The sequence below is a fragment of the Drosophila innubila genome (genome assembly GCF_004354385.1).
Source record: "Drosophila innubila isolate TH190305 chromosome 2L unlocalized genomic scaffold, UK_Dinn_1.0 4_B_2L, whole genome shotgun sequence".
NCBI classification, from domain to species: domain Eukaryota; kingdom Metazoa; phylum Arthropoda; class Insecta; order Diptera; family Drosophilidae; genus Drosophila; species Drosophila innubila.
Window position 1 is genome coordinate 7,780,568 of NW_022995372.1, and position 19,797 is coordinate 7,800,364.

Below are 19,797 nucleotides of genomic sequence, written 5' to 3' on the forward strand. Positions count from 1 at the left end.
AATGCATGTATTCAGGCAGGTGAAGGCATTATTATAAATAAATAGTTAATAGTTTAGACAAGTGATTGCAGCAATTTGATTGAATTAACTAAGAAGATTTTCAATCATTTCCAATTTACTAAAATGTGAATTTAATATTTGTACATTAACCCGAATGGCCCTGAGCAACTTTTTTTCGAGTTTCTTTATGAGACTTTCAGGACTGATAAATTCGGAGTCGCTGAATTCGAAAAAAACATTATTTTTGTTTGTCCTTGTCAGGATAATGGATATGGATATGGAACCGACACGGTACTGGTATTTTTAATACTACAAAATACGAATATTTGCCAAAAAGTCTAATAAACACAGCTTTATCCAACAGGGGTGCTCCCCCTTGATATATATGCCCAAATTTGACTTAGCTGCCTTATTAACAATCAGGGTAAAATTCACGTTTTGTATCAAAAAAAATTTTTATTTTCTGAGATATCTCTAACAAACTCACAGAAAATGCATTTAAATTGGTTTTATACATTCTGACCAAATTTGGTTCAAATCGGCTTACTCTATCACATAGCTGTCATAGGAATAATCATATTTTATGAACAAAACAATAACAAAACGCGAGTAAAATGTATGAAAAAAAACCTGAGCAACTTAATGCGCATTTTTCGATTAGCTAGCTTCCAGAGATTGTTTTAATCAACTTTTTATCAGTTAGAGACAACAATTTACTCTTAGAATATCATATTCAAGTTAATCTTATGTTAATATGTTGTCTAAATATTAAGTTTTAGTAAATGTCTATTGCTTGTTACCATACGGTAACGCTGGGGCTATTCGGGTTAAAAATTGTCAATACGCTTTCAATTTCCATGCCAATCTCCTGCACTTTAACCTCTTTTATTGCCTATTGACATTAAACAGGTTGGTGACACAACGTAGTGCAAACAAACAAGTATATCGTATATATGTATGTCGTTCACTGAAAGCGCAAATAGCAAACATATTATTGACATTTTATGGTTGGAAATTCATGGGGAAAAAACAATCAAAAAGGGTAATATAGAGACAGAGACTCGGCACGTTCTTTTGAGCGTGGATCTGGGATACCACAAGTCGATTAACAGTTTGATTGAGTTTTCCTACATGCGAGTGAGTACTCATACTCATAGTCGAATACCCTGCTGCGGTATTTGCGGTTGATATAATGCGGTTGTTGTGCTCCCAAGTCAATACAAAGCCTGACACAAGGGCATCCAAATACAAAATGTGAAAACGCAAAAAAAAGCCAATAGAAAAGAAAATTTAATGGAAAAATGCCTCTGCAAGTTGGTCGTAAAAAATGCTATGCGCTATATAAAAATTGGAGCTCTAACATTGCTGCCCAACAACTCTGAGGAGGTATCCTTCAAATTGAGAACGTAATTAAAAATAAAAGTCTCAGCAAGGTCAGTCAGTTTGGGGGGTTAAATATATTCCAAAGGGCAACTGGCATTTTGTCATAAATATTTAAGTGCGACACAATGTGCTTTCAATCACATAAAACCGACTCGAGTCCTTGGCACGCTTTCAACCCGTTGGCCCTAGACAGGACACAGGGGAGAAGAGGATGCGAAGCTGAAAACGGACATCAGAGGAGAGCAAAATTACTTAACATTACAAAACAAAATATTTGCAATGTCGCCGCATTGATTAATTATAGCAGCTTTGCTCGAGGGTCGAATGCGACACTGCAAATATTGTCAATTCTCATAATAGATGCTATCACAGCAAATGAAAACAGCGAGTTGATTGATTTAAAATTATCAGTACGATAGTTGAATATATAATATAAAATTTCATAACACCTCCCTTGCGCTTCCTCTGAGTGACACAACGTCCTCAGCGAATTGATAAATTAATGAGCGTTTTGGCATTTCAATTGAGTTGAATTGAAAAATTCATTTCAATGACATCCAAAAAAAAAAGACAAACGAGAACGGAATGGACAAGGGAAAAAGGGAAGCATCATGACATTTTATTGGCATTTATGGATGGCAGTGTAAAGTTGTTGTTGAAGCCCGACAAAGTTTCTTGCAGCGCATAAATTATAAAAAAATGATTAATTGCCCGCCTTTGACATTTGAGTGTCTCCCTGTCTGACTGTATCACTGTTTTTCTCCCTTTCTCAAAATCTATCTTATTGTCTGTCTGTATAACTCTCTGTGGGGGCCTCAGTCTCAGTTCTTTATGCTGTTTATTTTAAGGGCAAGCTAGATGAATGAATTTAATTGCCATTAAAAATATTTGTAAAATTCAGTTTTCAATCGGAGCGACTGCAAATTATTAGGGATATGCGTACATTACAATGAGATGCTTAATTAAGGTTCAAGCGCATATATAAATTTTCAGTTGTATTTGAGGTAAATAATTGTATATATTTTTGGTATGAGAAGGTATCTGTTTTTTTTTTAAATTCATTAACATAATAATCCTACAGATGCACATTTTTTTTATTGGAAAGCTAATCCCCGATAACAACGACCATCAACCCGTGAGTGTCGCATTTCAGTGTTAATTAATCAGAGCTAATCCGTGTGTACGTGTGTATTAAGTTTATGAGACGAAAAACCCAAAAAAGGAATCATATTAATTATGATGAGTTTATGATTAAGAGCAGCTTTTGGTCTGGCATTTTCATAACTAATTTACACACATTTATTAGCTGTTGTGCAGCGGTTAAGATAAGCGCGAGCAAAAGTTCAAATGCTAAAGCGAACGCATCGCGTATACGCCATGTGGTGTCTGCAGTAAAGTCTTGATTTAAGTATGTGTGTGTGTGTGTATGTGTGTGTGTATGCGTGCGTGCGTGATTGTGTGTGTGTGTGTGGTAAAGAGCTCACTTAAAGCTATCAGCTTAAATGAAAATTCCCAACATTGTTCATTTTGCGCGCTGCAATCTCAGAAAGCGAAAGAAAAATGAAACGAAGAAGGGCAATGGGAAGGACTAAAACACACACTTACACACACACACACACACACACACACAAGGGTCCCCAGCTAAATGAGTTTGTTAGCTGCGTTAACTGAAACTCTTAACACTTTCAACAGCTCGCCTGCTCGGCCATTTAGCTGGAACTCCCCTTGCCAGTCTTAATTAAAAACAACGAGCACTATTCATAGTTTCCCTTTTTCTCTCTTGACGTTGCTGCTGTTCACATTTCTTAAGCTCAAATGCGTATAATTTCATTTTATGGCCAAAACACACACTTCCTCACACATTTAACGATGATTAAAAATTCAATTTCGTTGGTGCTTGAAGTTAAATAATTTATGTGCTCTCGCTGTTGTTGTTACACAGATAGGAGAATACTTCAAAAGGTCTGTTTGCAGTTTAACAGATCAATAATTGTATTAACGCAGCAATTTAAATAAAAATAATTAAAATATTTGGTCAACATTTGGTTGACTCCTGCAAAAGTTTTCCCTTATTATAAGTTTCAAGATGTGCTTATAAAAAGGCCGCTTGAATGCCTCTGTCATTTTGCAGCCTGAACTCGAAAGCGACTGAAAACCCTCAGGGCTGGAAGTAGATGGCGGGGGCGGAGCGACAGTCAGTCAAAATACAATTCAATTTTGCTTAACAATTTTTTTTGGCTGTGTTTTGTACCTTTCACTGGGCCAGGGAACTGGCAAGAAAATTCACTGATCTGAGAAAAAGGGCCAAGTTATTTTATAAAATTTCATCTGGCATTACAACGCATAGGCAGGTCTGTCGCTCCAGTCTGTCAGACTCGTTGACGCAGCCAGGCGAGTAGACGCATAATTTTCATTCAATTTCGCTCATTCCCCTAGCATTGGTCAGGTTCCAGTTTCTGCTTGTTTCGGCCCTATTCGTCGGTCTGAGCCTAGTTTTGCTAGGCAGGCAAACAGACTGCATTCATAGCTATTTATGTGTTTATCCACTTAGAAATGAAGCGATTTGATTTGCTGCTAAATGAGGCATTTTGTGCAATCATTTGCATTGACTTCTTTAACATAAAAGGAGGGAAGGGCAAGGCGATCATAATTGTGGCTTTAATCAAACGTTGCATCCAACTTGAAGCATTTCTAAAGGCGCATAGATTACCCAAATATATCTCATTAACAACAGGTGTTCAGTCTGGAAAAAAATCTTTAATTTAAAGATCGATACCCAAAAATACACAAGCTTTTGTGCAAATTCAAGTGAGAAGTTCAAAGTTTCTCAATCTGTTCCACAAAATGTATTTTTTAACAGCGTTTAAGTAAAAAGCATATCTAAAGAACCGATAATTAATTATAATTGTCAAAAATGACATTCTAAAATTAAATTTATGGATATGTGAAGGGTACATCAAATTTAAATTTTATTGATTTGATAGTTAGCATATAATACGAAATTATATTTAATTATAATATTATGATACGTAGCTTGTTTACAGACATCAACATTTATATTGAATTATTAAGCCGTGAATCTCTAATAGCCAACTTATTTTGTGTTGTGTTATGATAAGTATGGTTATCCTTAAATAATTTAAAAATACATCGACTCCCTTTTGTAGTCATAAACTGATCTATTTGTACCGCCAAATTGAATTCGTAGTAAATTTTGATTATATTGTGTTCATATCTAAAGGTTTTAAAGTGTGTATAAGTACAGGGTATGCCATAATTGTGGCACTTGTGACTTTTAGCGTGTAGCTTTAGTTTTTGTTGTAAAGCTCATCTCACTTTGACGTAGAAGTGCACTTTAAGCGCACAAATTTCCTTTTCTTGTTGCCAGACGCTTCCTTTGTTCAACGCCTCGACGACAACAGCAACGACGAGGATTGCCGCAAGGACGAGAAGTACGGAGCGTGGCAGGAACTGAGAAGGGGTTGGAGTGTGGGTTGTTTGGTGGTCGGGTTGTCGGGTTGACGGTTGTCGCTCCACTTAGAGCGTTAAATCGCATAATTATGTCTCTCATGGCGAGCACTTCACTAAACTGAGTAAAAGTTTTTTTCCGCTGCCTTTGGCAACGTTTGTTCTTGCACTTTGCTGTTTTTGTTGCGGGTTTTTCGCTTTCCTCTCATATGGGAAACCACTTTCTCTTGATTTTCTTTTGCTCGTGATACCCGTAGTTATGTCTCATTACAATATTGTCTCGCTTTGATGTGTATTAAGTTAATGACAAGCAAAACTTTTCACAATTTATCACTCACAATAATGCCAAAATTATTTGCATACTTTTAGGCCGCACTTTTCGTTTGCTATGCAAAAAGAATGCGTCAACTATTCAGTCAAAAAGAAGCAAAGCACTTTAATTGCTCAGCTTGGCTGAGAGGAGAAAAAATTGCTCGTAATAAATCTAAACGCACACGGAACTGGCACCGGGGCATAAAAATGCGAATATCCTTAAAGATAAAGCAACTACAGGCGCTTATCTAAGCGTAAATACCATGCCAAATCCCTTGTCGGCAATTTGAAACATTCAAAGACTGAGGCCGAGATTCTGCCCAAGTCTAACTTTGGCTATTCCCTTTATTGTGCGCCTTGTTATGGTCATGATGGACGCAGTTAATCTATAAAAAAGCGACTCCAACTGCGAGTCCTTTGTGTATGTAGGCGTATCCTGTAGCTGTTGTCCTTTGCTGTGCCAAACTGTTGCGCTGATATACTCGTATTTGTAAGCTCGTTTCTGGGAGCCGAAAGTACATTAAAGGTATTAGACCAACAGTTGCCTTCTATAAATTTTGTCTATTTTTAGGAACATCTTTTGCATTACTCATACGACATTTATTACCATTTAAGCTGTTGACACACACATAACCAAGAAATATCAGCTTACAATTATGTAACTGCGCTTAGATGGCTCGTGCATAAACTACGAGTAAATACTAAATATAAATGTCAGATTGCTGTTTACTTATAAGCCAGGTTGACAGACAGCTTGTAATGGCTTTCAACTCTGAATAAACAGCTTAGACCCAATTCATTTTTTTTCCTTCTTCCTAGCTGCCATTTAATGTCTAATCAAATAACATATACTTGTCTCTCGCTTAAGCAAACAGAATTAAACACGCTTGCCACGTGGCGTATACGCAATGCATAAACGTCAAAGTAAATTTCGCGAAATTCCGCTTGAATTGTCCGCTGACGAAAACGAACTAAGAACGGACTAGAAAGAGTAAGCAAATAATATGTGGGAGAGATAGAGAGAGAGAGAGAGAGAGGGAGGGAGATGGTGTTCGCAGCTCATGTCGTATTCAGTTAGCGCTTAAATCGGTAAATTGCAAAAACATGTTGAATGCAGAAGTGTGGACTCAGTACTCGTGTTGTTGCTTTTGTTGCATGACTGATGAATGAAGTGAAGTGTCGTCAGCTTGCTGAAAGTGTATTACTCGTGTAGGTATGTGATTGTGTGTGTGTTAGACACAAAACTAAGCCCTGTCCACTGACGTGGAAGCCGAAGAAAGGTATGCAAACAATGCGGTACCAAAAATCAACTGCGAGTTGACGGCAATGCCAGTTACAGAAACAAAGCTGCCAGAAGTTGCCATCAGCCAGTTGAGTCCTTTAATGGAACAATGGTGTCAGCGACTAACCAAAGTTTCAGTGAACGAATCTCTTCATTCTATTATTTTTAATAGACTGTGTAATGCAAAGTTAGGCCAAGGACAAATTATTTTACGTTTTTGGTAATTGAAAAAAAGTTTAACTTTAATTTTAGGCTGAAACAAACAACTATTATTACTGTAGACAAGCTGTAACAAATTAACATTATAACCAATGTTTCAAATCACAAATACCTTAATTAAAGGTTACGAAAATTTTTTCTTATTTTTTCCATCATTTTTAAGCTCTATGAATTTGTTAATTCGAAATGCCTTACTTTTTTATTATACCTATATTTATATGAATTAAGATTTAAATATTATTTTTTCTCTGCTTTAAATCAAGCTGAAATAGTAAATTTATAATATTGGTGTGTAGGAATGGGTTTGGCGATCATTCTACTTTGATGAGATTTAGTAACTAAATTATAGATAAAAAACATACAATTTTTTTTTTTTTAATAAAAACTTTCATGTAATTTTAAATCAATTCAAAAAACAAACTTCACTTTAATTTCATTTTGTTAGATTTCTTAGTGGATTTCTAAAACTACAAATCAGATTTAAAATATACATTTGGCAATTGGCAAGCATTTTAACAATACAATAAAATTGTAATTTGATATAAACAAGTTTTATGCATGAAAAAACATAAAGAAAAGAGCACAAAACCCTCAAAAAATCGTAGGAATAAGAAAAACAGCTTAAAATGCTTACAAATTTTCATGGGAAAGGACCCAAAAAAAAAAAAAAACATCAGCAGAACGACTTCGGGCTATCGTAAAAAATGAACATTTGAAAGCCGAAAGATGTTAAAATGTGCAAACATAAAACTGCCACCAATTGATTGAGATGTAATCAAAAGAGCAGAGAAAAGTAAAAAAAAAACAGAAACGAGACTGGACAAAAGTCTTCATCGCCCGTCAGCGACAAATGTGTAAGCGCATAAAAATCATAGCCATGCATGACGGCAAACGGAAACTGTGGGGCCCAAAAATGGTTACAGCCAACTGAATAAAAGAAAGAGAAAAGCAACGCAAATTACGCATACGCACTGGAGACCACACACCGTAAAGAAATCAAAGTCAGAGACATATGCGGCCAAACTTACGCATGCAAATGTTAACTGAGGTTAAACGTGCCCCTCTATTTGAGACTTACACACACGTACATCAACGCAAACATAAATTACAAGAAATATTTTTATGCGCATGACTAATTTGGCCAACGCTTTTGGCCCAGTCAATGTACGAGTCTGGGCCTTTGATGCTGCTCATGCTGTTGTGGCTGAAAACTTTACCACATTCATATTTTATTAGCCACAAGTCAGTAAGTTTCGGTCATTGCTCAGCGACGCTCTAAACAATTTATTAATCAAAATAGGGCCAACAAAAACACTACTACATACATAAATACATATATGCTGCTCACACACACACACACACTCGAAATGCCAAACAAACTCTCGTTTCGTATACATATGAAATATATTATTTATGTGTCATGTATGTGTGACAAATTGTGCCAGGGGCCAAGATTTGGTGCTTGTTGTTATTGCTGTTGTTAGCTTTGTTCACCCTGTGCCTACTCCGTCATACTCAGAGGGACAACGCTCCCAAAGACAGTTCAAGCATAGCGTCTCGTGTCTCTGCACTCGTCTCAGCCATCTTATCCGTCTAGCCCAAATAGTGTTACAAATTTACAGCATTTTCCTTTAGCATTTCGCGACTGTTTAAAGAGAGTGCCGAAAGCAGAAAAACGAACCCAAAAAAAAGGTCAACATAATGCTCGAGGTTTGCTGGCAGCCAATTCAAACGGCATAGGGCGTTACTCATTCAGTTTTCGCAGGAAGTAGTAAAAAGTGTTTTGCTCTCCTCTTTTTTACGGTTTTGGGTTGGACAAAAAAAAAGTAGAAGAAGACACTAATGTCGCTCATCTTTTATTAATATTTCTTTGAGATTTTTTATGCGAGTGCCGCAGGGATCAAACTCGTACTCGTATTATGCCTGCGACATGTTGTCTTTTCGCCAACGGCCACTTGAGTGACCTGGCCACAACATAAATCGCTTGAATTTCTTCCCGACTTATCAATGGATGTAGGTAAGTGTGCTTGCTTTAAAGTCATCGTTTCAGCCGATATTCAAATGAACATACAGAACTTTCGAGTCTGCAGCATCATACTTTATGCTGATTTTGCATTTTCCGCGCGTGCTTTTCCTCTGAAAAGTGATTTGACGGAAATTGTTTTTTAATGTGCCAGACATTCTTAAACTATTTAACCTGTGGGTGGCTTTGTGGGTAACTGGGGGTGTATGTGTGCGTGTGTGTGTATTTCGCACGCACAAAAAGCGCAGACGACGCCAAAATGCCAGCTATTTATCAATGGAAAATCAATAGACCCCAAACATTTTTTCTGCCTCCCAGTTTTCTCAACCTAAAGTACTTTATGGTTTAGTGTGTCGTTTGAAGGAAGCTAGGGAAAAGCTTTGCAAAAAAGAGAAAAAATTGTATAGTAAAATCATTTGCTGAACAACTGCGTGTCATGCGATAAAACTGCAAAGGTGGGTCACACACACGCATACACACACACACACACACACACACAGTCAGTCAGAGACACACACATGCAGCTATATTCAATTGCCATCGCACATGCCATAGAGTTTGCTGATGTGCCAATTCTTTAACCTTTTTCCCCCTCTAACCTTTTTGCTAAACATCCGCTGCAATGTTTTGACATTAGGGATTACAATAAAAGCGGTTTTATTTGTTTGCATGACTGACTAACCGACTAAACAACTGACTGACTGACTGAATGACAAACTGAGGAACATAACGCCTGCCAGATTGGAGAAACGATTGCGGATGTCCATAGCATTCATTAGTCGCCCACATCAGAAGCGCCGTTTATCACATGTCAACGTGCAGTTTAACCTCTTTATTGATTATGTCATTTAACCGCCCGCCTCTTCGGCCGATCCCTCTTGCCATTCACAGCATCTATTTTTACTTATTGGCAAATGTGTGTGTCATTTGCACGCAAATCCTTGTCAAGGTGTGAGCTTTCTGAATGTTGTTTGGGATTAAGCACTTAATCCTAGAAGATGAAATTTATTAAATGCCCACATCAAAGCTCATACAAAATACTTACATAGCGACGACCTAATAAATATACAAGTATACTCAAGTTCAAGTGTTCGAGTTGCTACAAAATCAAAAATTGTTACGCACAATTTGACCCAAGTTCAATTTCAGCTTAAGGGCGTTCTTTTGGAGGGTCTATTAGCATTCTGTGGATTTCCAAAAAAAAAACTCTGATGTTTTCTCCACTGACTTTAAAGCACTTGAAAGAATAGATTTTCGAGAAAATTATACCGCCCAACACAATACAGACTATGTAGGACTTTAAACATGTAAGTTTGGTATCTTGTCTATTTCGCATTAAGCAATTTTCCCTAGAAACAGTTTTCGAACAGCGTGAACATTTAACGCTTTTAAGTTTTCAAGAAATTATGCAATTATTTCTTTTACAATTATATTTTTTATAGTTTTCAAAACTTTAGATTCAATAATTTCTTTGAACTTTCATAGAACATTATAAGTTTTTTTCTTCTTATGCTCTCATGATTTTCTCTCACCTAACAACTGTTATATTCACCTATTTTAAGCTTTTTCAATTAAAATTCAATAATAATAAATTCAAAGCTAAAGGCAGGTAATAAATCAAAATATTGCTGGACTTTATTTTAATTTGCATATTTCGTTTTATTCATGCAAGGAGTTTATTTAATTTGCCTGAGTGAAATTATTATTAATTTTTACACATGGCTCAGCAGCACATAAAATTTTGTATAATTTGGGTAAGTCGTAAACTTGGGTAAATAACGCAACGAAAGCCCTGAATTGTGTAATCATAACCGTCTCTAACTCTGCAGAATATTCATAATCATCACCATCACCATCACTATCACCATCATCATCATTAGCGTCATCATGCTCATCAGAGGCATCAGCATTTGGGCAGGCATTATAATTACATAAAGAAGTGTATGCGCTTTTTACACAAAAATAAAAGCGGAATAATAAAAACGCATACACAGAGAGGGAATCTTACCTTTTTGTGCCTGTTTATGACAACTCACACGTACACACTTCACGTGTGTGGGTGTATTTGTATGGACTAAACAAGCAACACTTGCAAGTTTTACGATATTCAAATGATGTACGTACAAATTCATAGAATTTTATATTTTACAGCGCCCAAAAGTATCCAACACTGTGGTATATCTCACTCTGTATATGTATGTGTGTGCGTGTGTATGTCCTTTTGTGGGCGTACCAGTTTTTAGTTGTTCAGTGTGTCTTTGTGAGTGTGTTGTTGGTAATTTTTCATTGTTTGCCACTCGCTCAACGCGCTGTTTCCGCGCCACATTCATCATATTTTGCTGTTGCAACTATAGTTTGCCCAATGGGGCAAGTAAACACAAATATATGGCAGTCCATATATATCATGTGTATGGAATTTAGTGTTTCCAGTCATGATATAAGCAATTAGAACTGTATGCAGTCGTTCAGTACAAATTTGCTTTTGGTTGAATGAGTTTTTGGACTTCTAATAGCTGACAAATAGCCAAATGTTTCTAATGATTCTAATGTTTCATCTGCATTAGGAACGTGTATATTATCATTCTCTATCTCATTTTGCATTTGCTTCTTCATCATCCATCAGCCAACCTGACAAGCTCAATATAATCAGATGTCGAATGGTCGTCCCCAAAAGAAAAACTTTTTAATTTAGTTTGGAAAAGAAAATAATACACAGGCATCATCGTCAGCTCCCAGCTGTGGCTGTGGATGTCTGAGGAGTGGGAATATGCTGTGGGATATTAAATGTATGCATGTGATTTGCCAAAAACTTTTTGTTGCCTACTTTTGTGCACCATAACTCACACACACAAAACGCACGCACACATACACTTAGAGGAGAGCTAACCAAATGCAAATTTTCTAATTTTATTTTGTGCTTGCGTAGCTACCTTGTTGTACCCGGTATTCACAAGATGACCAGAAAGAGTATGATAAAGCTAGAAATATATTTGTTAAAGGAAAAGATGATTATATTGTGCCAGACTTAGGATATGTAAAAATTTCTTCCGTGCTCTTTCGCAAATTAAACCACAAAAGAAAAATACAGAATATGATCCACTGTTTCTTATTGTCCTATAACTTTCCCTTTAACGATCTAGTTTTATTTTTCAAAATTAACAGAAAGAATATAATAAATCAGATTTATGAAAAAGACTTATGAAGAAGTCTAGAATCAGAAATGGATAGATTAATGCCAGATAGATTATGCAGGGTAACATCTAGTCCTTCTGCCATCTCACCAATATTGCTTATTTTTCGTTTTCTTCTTCTCTTTTGTTTTTGCATTGCTTGGCGTTATGATTTGGTTTTTACAACCGCAAAAATTAATCAAGCAAAAACATATTTTTACGCAACAGCGCCTAAAAACAGGCTATGTTCACTGTACCTCAATTGGCATATTTTCTAAATTGAATTTATGCATTTTCCTTGCTAGAGAAAACAACAAGCTGGAAGCCCAGACCAAACCATGCCATGCACTTATTGAATTTTATGTAAGTAGCATTTCATAAAGTCATAAAAGAATTCTGCTCAATTTCATAAATTGGATAATAATTGCATCAAAAGTAGAACTTAAGAGAAATGGGATAGGAATGGAGATATGATGGAAATGAGAGAGAAACGGGACAGGAATGAAAAAATGGGAAGAAAAATCTGTTCACTAAGTGGCACTAATTGCCGTTAAGTTGGAATATTTTTGAAAGTCTCAGAGCTTCGATAATTTGACAGAGCTCATTAGTTTTCGTTAGAAAAACGCTAATGAATTTAAATAGACTAAGAAGGCCGTAAATTTTAATGCTTTCACTGACATAGTGGAATCGATTTTTGAAAATCAAACAAAGCAGCTTTAGCAAATATTATCTATAGTTCAGTGTCAGTCGCAGTAAACATTTTTGGTTGCCCTACAAAAAACAATAGTCATAAATTCCGATAATAATTCGATTAACAAAAAATAAAAAATCATAAAATAGAAAAAAATTGAGTCGTTCAAGAAATTAATATAAAATCCTCCTCTATCTTGGCCAACGTCATATTAGTTTTCTTTTATTTCTGCACAGCTCTTCGTATGTCCATTCAGAACCTCAATTCACGCGATCCATTCGCGGATGCCATCAAGGGACCCGATGATGACATCCAAGACGGTCTCGTTCACATTCGTATCCAACAGCGTAACGGTCGCAAAACTCTAACCACTGTCCAGGGTCTATCGACTGAATACGATCTCAAGAAGATTGTACGCTCTTGCAAAAAGGAATTCGCTTGCAACGGCACCGTGATTGAACATCCCGAATACGGCGAGGTCCTACAACTCCAAGGAGATCAACGTGAGAACATCTGTCAGTGGCTAACCAAGGCCGGCCTGGCCAAGGCTGATCGCCTCAAAGTACATGGCTTCTGAGCGAAAAACAGAGGTGGAAAGATAACAAAAAAATACTCAAGTTGAATAATTACGATAACACCACACATACAACAGCGGAAACAACTGTTCATAACATTTTCAACATGCATGATTTATAGTTCAATATTAATTAAAAGTTTTTCAGTTCTGCAGTGCAATTTGTTTAATCAACGACTCCTTTTCGTCTTCCCGCTTGAAAATCGGTACAGATTAGACAAAGGTATGAATGTTTGAAGTTGGTTAAGCCTTCGGCCTAGCAACTTTACAGGTCAACATTTTTGTAAAATTTGGTTGTTATACCTGTTACGTACAAAGTAAGTAAAAGGGTATATTGTGTTCGTTTAAATGTATGTAACAGAGCCAAGGAGGCATCTCCGACCCTATAAAGTATATATATTCAAGATCAGCATCAACAGCCGAGTCGATATAGCCATGTGTGCCTGTCCGTCTGTCCGTCTGTGTAAGCGCCTAGATCTCAGAGACCATAAGAGATTGAGCAACCAAATTTTCACACGCAGATCCCAATGGCGTTAAAGCAGGTGAAGTTTGTTTAAAATTTATGTCACGGGGTGTATACACCAATGACTTCAGGGGTATGTAAACCAATGCGAGAAATCGAATCTATGTAAGTTCTGTCCTTTGTCTCGAAATACCTAACCGAACCTTTTCAAGCATTGTAATGGTTTTTTGCTTTTTTAAATGAACTTTTGTTTCAAGAAATAAATAAATTTAGTGTACAATAATTATTATCGATTATAATCGAATTAATCTATTAATTCTTATATTCATTATATGAATAGTAAGCAAACTGTACTCACCTTTGCTATGGATACACAATTCTGCAAGAAACCAAAAAAACGATTATTAATATTTATTCGTCTATTTAAGCTAAACTAGAGGTGAAGCTGAAGCAATATAAGGTCACACAAAACACACCCTCGCATACACACACATTTCATAATCAAGCTCAAGTACACGACGAACACACAAATTCATGGCCAGTTTGTTTATGCCAAAGCCAAGAGGGACACTTGGCAAACTTTTCGAAATTAAGTGTTATGAATATGTGTAACAAGCAGACTATCCCTCACAGCCCTTGTCCACCCTCCGACCCCCGCCCTTCGACCTCCACCCTCTGGCTTGCTACCTTGGCTGTGCATCAGCTTCAATGTCACAAATGTCGCATTCAATGCAGCTAGGGAAGCTGGCAAAGCAGCGCAATGCAAATTGCCGGTCAATCTGCAGCTATCCACAGCAAAATAAGCTGAGGGTAAATGGATGGCAAATATTTAAAGTGCCAAAGGGTCAGTTGGAAATTTATGAAAATCATAAATTTCAATGACAGATGTGACAAGCTAGAAGAAAGAAAGCAAAAAGAAGATGCAGAGAATATGTTCTGTAAAATCCTGCGGATTCTTTCTCATTTCTGCGCGTGTATATAAATTTGTTTTGCGGTTGCCATTTATCATGGGAGATGCCGGAATTAGCACAGCCACCGACTGTTTGCTGTTAGCTCTTAGAGCTTTGGGCGTGTCATTTGCTTGGAGGCGTGGCTAAGCAAATGGCTGGCACCAAGACTCAACTCTAAATGGAGTGACAACAGACAAGATGAGGGAGTAAACAGAAGGAAAGTTAAATCTGCCAACGGATGGAATATTTTAATTCTGCAAGATTTATTTGTAATTCAAGTTCGTTGCAAAAATCTCTCGACATTTGTAATTGCATTTTAATGCAACTGCAAATGCATCAAATATTTTATTAAAATTATATTAAACACCCAAATGCTGCCATCTCACTCTCTCTCTCTCTCTCTCTATCTCAGTCTCTTTTAGTCTCTGTCTCTCTATAAAAACTATCATTAAGCTCGTGCCGAGGAGCAGCAGGATAACAATTTTTATTATTAAACTCTGGCGTTGCGTCGCTTGGCAAATTCAATTATCCAGCAAGAGCCAGGAATCCCAGAGCTACAAGCCTGCAACTATCGAGCCTCAAGCCTGCAATCTGCATCCTGCCAGACTCCGGTGTAGGAGCAAAGAGCTCAAAATCAAGCTGAGCTGCTGAGAGTTAATCAGTTTTGCTAACTTCATTAAAGCCCCAACATAGGCACAAGCAGCTAAACTTTTGTACCCGCCCGCTCAAGCAGACTAGGTCCTCAGCCTCATCCTGCAACAGTCATCATTGTGGGCATCCTTTAGAGTACATGCCAGCCAATTTCATGCTCAGCAATCCTTTTCAAAAGTTTTTGTTTCAGACGCGTGTTTATGGCATTCAAGTGGAAGCTTATGTTGTGCCTAGAAATAGGCTAAACTGAGCGAAAATGTAAATTGCCTACATATATCAAATAATTTGCATGGATAAAGAGACAATGTACACACATATAAAATTCAAATCTTAAGTCATAAATTATTATATTTAGCTTGATTATTTGAATCGTAATCACCAATAAAGCGAAAGCGTTTTAATTATCATTTGATGTATTAAAATTATTAGCAAAAGCATGAGCAACACCAATATTATAATCATAAGTATTACTATTACATATATTTTTATTATTATTACCAATTAGTATTACAACTTCCATTAGCTTAACCGTAAGGGTAAGAATTTGTATCATTATGAAGGTCCAAAAAAAGCCCCTTAACTAAAAATGTTTTTATCACTCCCATAAATATTTTGGGATTCTCTTCTTTTGACGTTTACCCCGAGATTGTATTCAAAATTCCATGTCTGATGAGCTTCTTAACTCCCTTCACATTTAATAAATTATAAGTTTTTATACTTAAGTGTATTCATGAACTTGACTAGACGAATGAAAATATAAAATTTGTTACCTTATCATCCGAAGCTCAATTGCCTTAGGCTGTTTACAATAAATAAATAAAATTTGCAAATTTTTCTATGCTCAAAGAAAATATGAAAGAAAGCGGGAGTGTAAATTTAGGTCAATTGTAACTGTATTTGTGTAAAAAAAAAATAGTAAAAGTTATTTAGTTTGTAGTGGTGCTTATTCAATTCTGGCTATAAATCAAAGTCCACTTCAAAGAGCCAACAATTACGAAACAATTAAATTGTCACATTTAACGGCAGAAGCAAACTTGGCCGGTGGACAGGACTGGACAGGACAGGACAAGTCAATGACAATGGCAACCACAAAAGACCAACAAAATCAATGTCTGTCTTTTGTTTCTTTGCCCTTCGTACCCGATCTGGGTGTCCATTGCTCACTCAACCTGCTTCCGCTCTAATGTGCCTGGCGAGAAGCCGAAAAGGAAATGGAAAAAGTGCACAGCTCGAACATAATACGTAGCTCGTTGGATACGAATTGAATAGAACCCACTGACACGCTGGCTGGCTGACCGTCAAGGCCAAATGGCCAACAAATCGAGCTCAGGACTCGAATGTCTGTTACCATTATTTATTTACTGCAAATTAAAGACAGCCGTGGACAGGAGAGATGAGTTGAATGGGTGCAGAGGGTGCAGCGAAGTCCGAAGTCCGAAGTCGAGTCAAACCAAGTCAAGTGTCAGCATAAATGAAATTTCCCACCGCAAACTTCCGGCATCACAAAGAGCAAGGTCCGCTGCCGCTGCCGCTGCCTCTGCCGCTGCCGCTGCCTCTGCTATTGGTGGTGCTGCTCCTGCCACCGGTGGTTGTTAACAATGCATGTGTGTTACACAAAAGGGCTGAACTTTTGGCGGTTTCACTTTCGCTAGCATCGACACACTTCGCTGCCCATAAAGTGCAACAAAACGTGAAAATTAAGGGAAATAAGCAGAGGGAGAAAGGGAAATGTTTGAGCATGTTACTGTTCATAGAAAGCGTGCACACAATTCAATTGCAACTTCACATCCTGTTCAGTCACACACCCCAATACACAGTTACCAGCTTATAATAGACCTGGGTTGCTTCCTCAAACAATGCATGTGCAGCATGAGAGAGGGTAAAGTTAAAAGGATTGGCAATTTTCAATTTAGGAAGTGATGAAACACACTTTATATTTTTAGGCTATTTTGTTAGCTTGTTTTTTAAGTTTATTACTTGAATTACATGATCCTCATTGAAGATTTGGCTTTTAAATAAATAATTAAATTTTAATATTTAACTAAGACTTCTGATATTTATAACGTTACGAATTTGTAGTCTAATAGATTTTACTAATTAATTATTTGATCTTAGACCAAAACACACACTTCTACAAAATAAAAAATAAATTAAATCTTTAATTAATAATTATACTTTTCTAAACTTTTCTTGCTTAATAATATAATATAATTTTAAAAATTGTACTAATGCTGTTTGAGTATTCCATAGTCGACTTTCTCTCTAACAACTTCACCTTTCTTATCCTACCTGTGCGATTTGGACACCATTTTGTGGCCGCATACAAATGAGCCGCATCATTTCCGTTTCCTTTTTTTTTTTTTAATTATTCGTGTAGGTGCATAAATAGTTTAATCATCAGAGGGACGGAAAACATTTAGCTTGTATAAAAAACAACAACAAAACTGAAACACTTTTTAGCAAACTTCAAGTGAAGCGTTACAATCGTCGAGTTCCGTTACGTTTGAGTTGCAGTTGAGCGCTTTTTGCTCTTTTGCTAACTTTTTTAATGAACTTGTTGATGTTGCGAGTTTGCGTTTGCTTTTGCTTTTGCTTTTGCTCTTTTTATGATGCCACACATTGTTGCAGTTGCAATGCAGTTGCACTTATCTGACTGTCTGTCAACTTATTTGCTCAAGTGCAACAAAATGAGGGACGCATGCAATTGACTTGTGAACTCGCATGATTGGCACTTAATTAACTCGCCAAACCAGCGCACGAACTCAATTAATTGTTAAATATAATCTATTTAAGCACTTGTCATATTTGTATTATTCAATTGTTGGAGGAGTTGCTTGCTTTATTGATTATTTTATAATACTACATATACTTTCCATTGCAATTTAAAGCATATATTTTGAGTCAACACAATATTTGAAATTTATTAAATCAACATTACCGCAAAATGTATAAACTAAAACAGTAGCTAGGTTGCCAAATTAAATGAATTTTCTTGGCATGCTCAACCGACCTCCACCTGCCAGTGGGGAAAAATCTGTCCGTAAAATATGCAACACACTTTTCGTCATAAATTTTTGGCAACTCATGAACTCCCAGCGGCATCGTCGCCGCTGCATAATGAATTATTAAATAAAATTTAATTAAAACTGTCTAACTAAGCGAATCCCCCAGTCACTAAATTGCTGCTGCCAACTCTTGACTAATAAATCAAGAGCGCGTATAAACGAAATTGATATTCCAGGCAACAGGAGCAGACGACGACCTGCTCGCCCTTGCCGGCTCAGCTTGTGTTGTTGCAATTCAATCCGGCAAAACGACAACGAGTAAATGGTAAAAGTAAGAGGTAATGAAAACTCACCCGACGTGCTTGACGTGCCGTAAAAATTACACAATAAACAAACAAATGGGAGAAAAAAAATTCTAGAAGCAAAATGCAACAATTAATGTCATCAACTATGGCAAATATAGCAGGTAGCTTAACAATGGTCAGAAGCGGTTAACAATGCCAAACAGAGTTGTAGTTCGCTAAATGCTACAACGGTCACTCACAGCTCTGATTATTCACATACGTATTCGAGTAAGTGTATGTGTGTATCTGTGAGTCTGTAAATAGAGGCTAGAGCTGGGTCCGTGACTAACGAAATACTTTAATGTGGGTTCAGGATGAACCCCTGAACTGTTTTAAATATACAAATAATTTCAAAATATATTTTAATGTATTTAATTATGTTATAGTATAATGCAGACTATTATTATTCTTTATTAAATCTGAAAATTGGAGAAAACATTAAAATTCTTGTTATATTTTTTCTGCAAGCTGATATAACTATTACTGTTACTTTATATATACACACATCATGTAGTCTGCATATGACAGGTTTTTTTTTCGTAAATTTTTTGACCACAAAAGTCGTTAGTTCAAAACGTGTCAATCAAATATTGACTAACTATTCACGTACAGTTTTAAGGATAAATCTAAAGGCAACGGGGCTTTCATTAAACCCATACAATTTAGACACACCCTGGGAAATAAACTTTTGAATCACGGTGAAACATGTATGGCTAAATTTCTGTCCATTAGTTTGGAGCAAATCTATTAAAGGGCATATTTTTTTTATGTATTTAGTAAGATTAATATTTATTGCTATATTACTTTATTTTATCATTATTTTTTATGTTTTCTTTTCAAAAATATTCTTCGTAGTATCGTGCTCTTTCGTGTCACGGGAATAACGCGAGCACGTGTTCATCCCTAGTCCAAGTAAAACTGGAGGGAGCACGTATGTATCTATGTGCGATTGTTGACAGTATTTACATGTTGTTTGTCACGCTCCCTGATGCCTGATGTGAAAACAGCAACAGCAACAACATCAACGTCAGCAATGTCAACTGCATAACTTGTTGGCTTGTTGTGACTAATTGACAAAGAACCGAGGAGTAGCAAATTTGTAAAAGGAGTATGCAAACATCAAATAAAAACACAAGCTAAACCAAATCAGTAAAAATTAGCCAACGTTTTCAAATGATAAGTTTGGAATCAAATTAAATTTTATGGTTATAAACTAGCTGCAGCTTTAAAGTGATTACTGTGTTATTAAACCAAACTAATAA

The 19,797-nt window shown here is 36.5% G+C and overlaps 2 protein-coding genes across 2 annotated transcripts in view; one reads left to right on the plus strand and one right to left on the minus strand.

Annotated features, from left to right (window-relative positions):
* Positions 1-19,797, minus strand: part of LOC117781752 (insulin-like growth factor-binding protein complex acid labile subunit) — a 40,193-nt gene that overhangs the window by 18,497 nt on the left and 1,899 nt on the right. Inside the window, exon 2 of the mRNA XM_034618570.1 lies at positions 13,944-13,964. The gene's annotated coding sequence lies outside the window, so the exon portion shown is untranslated. The remainder of the gene's footprint in view (positions 1-13,943; positions 13,965-19,797) is intronic.
* LOC117781753 (eukaryotic translation initiation factor eIF1-like) lies at positions 12,568-13,277 on the plus strand. Its single transcript, XM_034618571.1, has one exon. The coding sequence runs from the start codon at positions 12,793-12,795 to the stop codon at positions 13,123-13,125; it is 333 nt and encodes a 110-aa protein (XP_034474462.1). The 5' UTR covers positions 12,568-12,792; the 3' UTR covers positions 13,126-13,277.